We start from the raw sequence: 6,760 nt of genomic DNA, 5'->3' as shown, positions 1-6,760 counted from the left end.
TGCTAAACACACAAACTAATTCCGATCTGGTAGATCATGATTAGTCTTTTCCATCATCTTGAGCAATGTCATTATCACTTTACTCTTTTAAACATGCAAATGGAACCTCACCAAGGTACCTTAATTATTGACCATCATCGATCATCAATTAATAACTAATTATGTTAATCATGTGTGGGCTTTGATTATGATATAAGAAGAATAATAGCTGGCTGCTTTATACTCATGCAATTGATATATGATCTCCTTATATAAAGTTGGCTTCGAATCATATTGTGCAAAACAAAATTTATGGTGGAAGGAATATCCTAATCCTGCTTTCCACTTCCCTACCAATTTTCAATTCTATCAACACGTATGTTCCTTATTATTTTAGTAAGTAGGTGGTGTTATTATTAGATTCTAAAGCATGATCAAAACAATATCAAACATTCTTAAGAAAAAAGTATTAAAAATACTTTTGAAAATTCTACTTCAACATATAATCAAGGTTCATTTATAGTTTGAATTCAGTTGATTATGTGAAGACTTCGTTGATGATAATAACTAAGAATTAAAAGTTCATAAAATCATAAGATTTTCCATTATTTTGGCGAGCTATTAGATCCTTTCACTTGAACTTTTTTTTTCAAAGAAAATATTTTGAAATTCAATATATCTAAATTTTAATATGTATAATTTGTATCCAAGTGTTTGATAGAAATGTGAGTGGTTAAATTCTACATTGTCTATAAATGAATAAAATGTTGAATTATATGGTAAACATATATATTAGTTGCTTTAAAATTTTGGGTAGAGATGTAATGTCTCCCCTATATTCTTGGAGCATTGGTTCAATTGGTGCTTCTGTTTCTCTCAATCTCTCCAACAAGATATTAGAGTTAGCGTTTGAATTTGTGTAAGGATAAAAGTTGGACACTATGTTAAATTATGTTATGGAATGTGATAGACTCACACTTGTGGAGTAGAATATTAGGTGTAAGCATGAGTGATCAAGTCGTACATCGCCTATAAATGAGTGAATGATAAATTTATAAGATAAATGACTCATATATCATATGCTTTAAGATTTTATATGGAGATATATCGTCTTCTTTTTTTGTAATTCTAGAACATTGATCCCGTTGGTAGTGCCGTTTCCCACTGCCTCCTCTATATTATGACTAGTATCTAAAGACCCTTATTAGGAAGCTTAGCAAAGGAAAAAAAAAATTGTAACTCTTTTAAAGGGAGACAGTAATTAACAATAAGGGATAGGGAGGGGCATGTAGTATAAATATATAGATTCCACGTTTTAACTTTGGTGACCCAATCATTCAATAAGACCATCAAAAGGATGGCCCATAAAAAGAACGGTCCTGATTGATGGAATGGTGGGCCGTATCAAAGTAGGGTCATTAAGACTCACCATGGATCTTTCTCTGATGCCAGCAACTGCTCCATTTAATTTATAAAAAAAAAAAAGAAAAAGAAAACAGAAGATGGGGAATGATCCACCTGTTTGTCAGTCACATTGTACATTGGTTTGGGCAATAACCAGCACCCATACCCTACCACCTGAACCAACACCTGGAAACCGATAAGCTCTTGACCCCACTATGTACTATTCCTATTACTCCTACTACTATTACTAATCTAAATCATCATAAAAAAGCATTGTAAAATTTATGAATTTACTATGGTAACACTGTTTCATCCCTTTTACCACACCAGCTTTTTCTGGTCCAGAAAGAGATGAAAAAAACCAAAATGCCTGTTAGGTAGGAAACTCAGCTCTAGCCGTGTAATGGAATCAAATCAAATCAAATAGTAGTAAGTCGTTTTCTTTTTTCTCTTTAAAAAGCATTAAATTACAATTCAAAAGTTGTAAATATTAAATCAAAAAGAAAAAGAGAATTTCACAAACAATCATGATAACATTTCCTGTAGTGAAATAATTCAAAGAACACCTTTTTTTTCTTACCAGAGAAAAAAAAAACAAAAAGCAGTAGCAAATTCTCTTCTCTTCTCATCTCATCTTATCTTTCAAACCCTAAAAAAAACACTCTTCTCTTATGTTCCCTTCTCATGGATCATTCTCTCTTGCAAAATCTTAATCACACCAAAAAATTAATTTTGGAATAATAAATAATAATAAAAACTCAATTTAGAATAAGATTAAACAAACCTCACGTGTGTTAAAATTAAACACATCATCAAATCAAACTACTAGACAAGTAATGTAAGAAGAAGATGAAGCTGAAGCAAAAGATAATGAATGATGATCTTCAACCAGTGATGATACTGATGACGACTTTTGTTATTAATTATCATGTCGATCGTCGTGGCTACCTCCGCGATGATGTGATTGTGATCCACTTGGTTGTTGTTGATGTTGCTGTTGTTGATGAGATTGATGATCTGAAACCGGACGATAAGGACTCAGACCGGCGAGCATACTCAAATGTCCTTCATTCATGTTCATATTCATATTGATATTTCCACCACCTCCTCCTCCACTACTTCCACCACCACCGCCGCCTCCTCCGCTGCCAATGGATGAATTACCTAATTGCTGACCTGGTAACAAAGCCATAGGTTGTGGAAAATTCATAAAATGTAAACCACTGGTTGAAACTGCTCCTCTATATAAAGCAGCAGCACTATTATTCACCGACGGAAAAGTCCATATAGGATCACCGCCGCTCATTATTTGGTTATTGGAGTTAGCTACCATCCATATATTCGCCGGCATCTGAGTATGACTGGCCGGAATCGAACCTGCACTTGACTGCAGCAGATAACTCCCCATTTGATGCTGTATTGACGATAAATCTTGCTCGCTGCTAGGTCTTCTTTTTCTTCCTCCCATAGATTGATCTTCTCCGCTTGTTTCTGATAAATCCAACGTGGTCGATGAAGAAGGCGCGTTTGAGTTTGTGTTTGCGTTTCCGTCTCGAAGCTCTTGTTTTGCCTGCAACATGTTCGTTAGGTTATTTGATTGGAAATTCAAAAGCATTGAAGTGTTGTTGTTGTTGTTGCTACTGTTATCTGAAGAAGATAAACCGATTCCAGGGAAAAGAGTTCTGCGTTGCTGAAGTGAGAAGTTCGGGTTGAAGTAAGAAGATCTTAGCTGAGATGGAACAGACATGGAGGAGCCTGAGCTACGAAGCGAGATGTTGAGAGAGGTGAAGTTAGCAGGAATAGTTCCGGTACCAGTTGCGGCTATAACAGCGGGTTCGGCCTGTTGGAGAAGCCATTCGATGGTTTCGCCGTCGGATTTATGGCCGAGTTCGCGTGTTAGTTGGAAAACTCTAGCAGCGCAGAGTGCAGGCATTCGGATGCGGCGGCCGCGGCCTTCTACTTTGGTGTGACGGTCTTTGGTGGAGGTTCTTTTGGGAGGAGGTTTTTTGCTTCCGGGGTCGGAGGTTGTTGGTACTGCTGCGGCTGGTACTAGTTGGTTGGATCGGTTTGAATTTGATGTACTCGGTTCTGTAGGTGAGATTGCTAAGGATGGATATGGTGAAGAAGTTGAACATGAAGCTGCTTCTTGTTGGTCTTCTTTCTTCTCAAGAAGCTGGAATGGGAAGTTCTGATTCTGACGCTGTTGTTGTTGTTGTTGGTGGTGATGGTGGTGTTGGTGTTGATGGTGGTGATGATGGTGGTGGAGATCATCTCCTCCCTCCATGATCGCATGGAGAGAAATAATAAAAGTGTGTTTGATATACGAGTGTGATAAGTGAGGTTATAGTTTATTATGTATGGTGGGTCTTTCTCATTTTGAGGAAGAGATATGGGTGTGTAGTTTTATTTTGTTATTTTGTTTGTGTAAATGAAGGAATTTTGCTTTGGAATTGATGTGGTTTAGGTTAGAGAGAGATGGTGAGAGATGAGATAAGGAGGAGGTGGGAGGGTAAGAGCTTTAAGCAACAAAGATAATGAGTGGGAATTATATGGGTGAGCTTTAAAAAGCATGATTTTTTCCAGAAAAGAAATTGCTTTCTTGAGTTGTGGTGTTCATGAGCTTTTTAATTATAACTTATAAGTGGATTTTTTTTTAATTTTATTTTAAATGAATTTATAAATTATAATTATTTTATGAAAAGCCTAGTTCACTTTTAATTTTTAATTTTTAAAAAACTCTATATTTAATCATAGAATCGATTAATTAATCAGGAGAATTAATGTAATTCTAAATAAATCGATGAAACACAAAAATTATCAGTAATTAAGATGATTTAACCCTAAATTTGAGATTAACATATTAAGAATTTTGACAGATAGAGGCAATAGATATTTTCTTGTCTTAATTCCGACTTCAGAATCTATTTTTATTCCATCTTTGATATTGGTTATTGAGATATTTGAGATTTTATCTCCTATTTGATCTATTAAAAAAATTAAAAGTAAAACAAAATTTAATATATGTTTATATAAAATTAAAATTTATTGTGATTTAAATTTGATTATGTTTAATGGAAAAGAAAAGAAAGGAGGGAGATGAATTGAGTAGTGTTGTGTTGTTCCCTTTTGATTGTGGTTGGACAGAGTCTTTGGTTCAGACTCCACGTGAGGTGCTCTTTTTATCATTCAATCCATAAAGACAATGGTGGCCGAAGTGGGACCCAATCCCAAGTCAAAAAAATAAAATTGAAAGACCTGGAAAGGAAATATTATCATCTGGGTCCCATTCCATTCAAGTAATCATTTCATTTTCCCTTTGCCCTTTGCCTTTTCTTCTTCACCTTTGCTCTTCAACTTTGGGATTCCTCAATCCCCACCTTCATTTCATCCCTTTACTTTACTACTATACATACTACTTTGCTTTTCCTCTCTCTCTTATGGGCCTAATTAGAGCGTTTATATTTTGTTTTTCTTAGTTTATTTCACATCAACTATATATTGCTTACAAACATCTTGGTCCCTAACTAACCCTTCTACTCATTTTGGTGTATCATTTGTTGGATTATCCAAAATTAGGTTCCTATTCACCACTTTAATTTGCCCTCTTAAGATGTTTCCTTGTCCATTATCAAATGCCTATTACAAGCCATGCAATGTTTATTTACTTGCATTTTCATGCATTTCCATTACACACCAAACACCTCAATCAATTTCTCCTTTTTTAATTTATCAATCAAATCAATCAAATACCATTTTTCAATTTTGAATTATTTTTCTTATAGAAATCAAATATAGACAGCTGCAGAGACTAATCCCTCTAATTGAGGAGAACCACGATATGCTACAATGTTACATGTTTAGTACTGTGTTCGAACTCATGATATTTGTTTAAGTTAGAAGAGATTTTAATTTTTACCATCTCATTCAAATATTATTCGATTCAATTTTGAATTATTATTGCAACTATTGTATTTTTTTAATATTCATTATGAATGAATACCACTAATGATTAAAATAACTAAAAGGGTTTGAAGGAGAAAATGACAACATATATACATATAAGGAATTTTAGAATCACCCAACACAAATGCTATTGGGAGTTATCTTCTTCAGACTAAGGACCACAAACTAGCACATGGAAATGGATCCAAATCCTTGTAAACTTTCAGAGAGAACAACTAGTCACTATGTATTGTTCATAAGGGAAGTCTATTTCATCTTTTTTATTTGGTTAGACTTTGCTTGATACATGCAAGTAGATTTTTTTTCTTCACTTCAAGTTGAAGCTGACACTGTTCCTTTTCATCTTATGCGAAACAAATTAACTCCACAGAAACCAATTTCATTAAATTTCATTAAATTTCTTTGCATTTATGAACACTCTCTATACATAGTTTCTTTTTATAGAACTATATTTTTTATAGTCTCTTGTTATAGCACTTGGCACTGACCACTAAACTATCCCAAAATAATAATTAAATTGACACTTCGATGATATCATTTGAAACTTATACATGTAATGGAAACAAATAAAACTAGCACAAATTCTAGCTTTCCAAAATGAATTTTCAATTATAGAGAGAAAAAAATAATAATCAATTGTACTTTTAGTTAGTCTTAAATACAGTGAAGTTGCTTCTGTTTTTATCACATGCAAGGGAAATTCAAGGATAACGACAAAAGTACAACACCTTCCCTAGCAGAAAATAGGTCGATTTTGCTTTCTAAATTAATTGCAAATAATTAATATGGTTAAATTATTTATAGTAGTACTTTTTTTTATTATAACATATACATATATACATAGCTGTAAAAGTAAACAAGCATGAAAAATTCAACGCAAAATCCTATTTACTTCTTTTCGTGACAGTAATTTGTCTTTATAGATTAAAATATATTGTAAGAAGGGAAGAACTAAGAATTGAAGATCCCTATTAATATTTAATTAAGATCTTTGTAATCAACAAGGTTAGACATAAAGATAATAAAGGTACAATTCTTATTATTGGCAACTTTAAAAAAAATATTGAAAATGGACATGCTACCTACTCTATATATTTGTTTTATGAAAAAATTGAAAATTGAAAATTGAAATAAAATAATAAATGTGGAGTTATTAAATTTGAGAAATAATTTAAGGACAGAATAGAAAGAACCCACGTGAGAGTCTTCAGGCTTTTACACCGCATATGTAAAAGCTCTTGTCGCGAAATTACATGCCAATAAAGGGAAAGACTAACGTACCGACAAGTTGACAAATTTTCAAACGCTCTCTTCAATCCTTTGATAACGACTCTAAACTCAATAGTAAAATTTCATCATAGTCAAAATCAAACTTATTATAACCTCTTTTTATTTTTTTACCAATGCACTATGA

At 33.2% G+C, this 6,760-nt stretch overlaps 1 protein-coding gene across 1 annotated transcript; it reads right to left on the bottom strand.

The window, feature by feature from the left end:
• Positions 1 to 1,934: 1,934 nt before the first annotated feature.
• On the bottom strand, positions 1,935 to 3,976 carry LOC131635423 (transcription factor TCP15-like). The gene has a single exon (XM_058906047.1). It carries the CDS (start codon positions 3,665 to 3,667, stop codon positions 2,303 to 2,305), a length of 1,365 nt encoding a protein of 454 aa, XP_058762030.1. The 5' UTR covers positions 3,668 to 3,976; the 3' UTR covers positions 1,935 to 2,302.
• Positions 3,977 to 6,760: the final 2,784 nt, after the last annotated feature.

This window comes from Vicia villosa, linkage group LG1, assembly GCF_029867415.1.
Source record: "Vicia villosa cultivar HV-30 ecotype Madison, WI linkage group LG1, Vvil1.0, whole genome shotgun sequence".
Classification (NCBI taxonomy): domain Eukaryota; kingdom Viridiplantae; phylum Streptophyta; class Magnoliopsida; order Fabales; family Fabaceae; genus Vicia; species Vicia villosa.
The sequence above is the reverse complement of the archived record's forward strand: the minus strand, read 5'-3'. Positions and strand labels throughout refer to the sequence as shown.

What these genes read in the sequence shown, in the direction of transcription:
- LOC131635423 (XM_058906047.1), bottom strand. Translation starts at nt 3,667, where the DNA reads ATGGAGGGAGGAGATGATCTCCACCACCATCATCACCACCATCAACAC.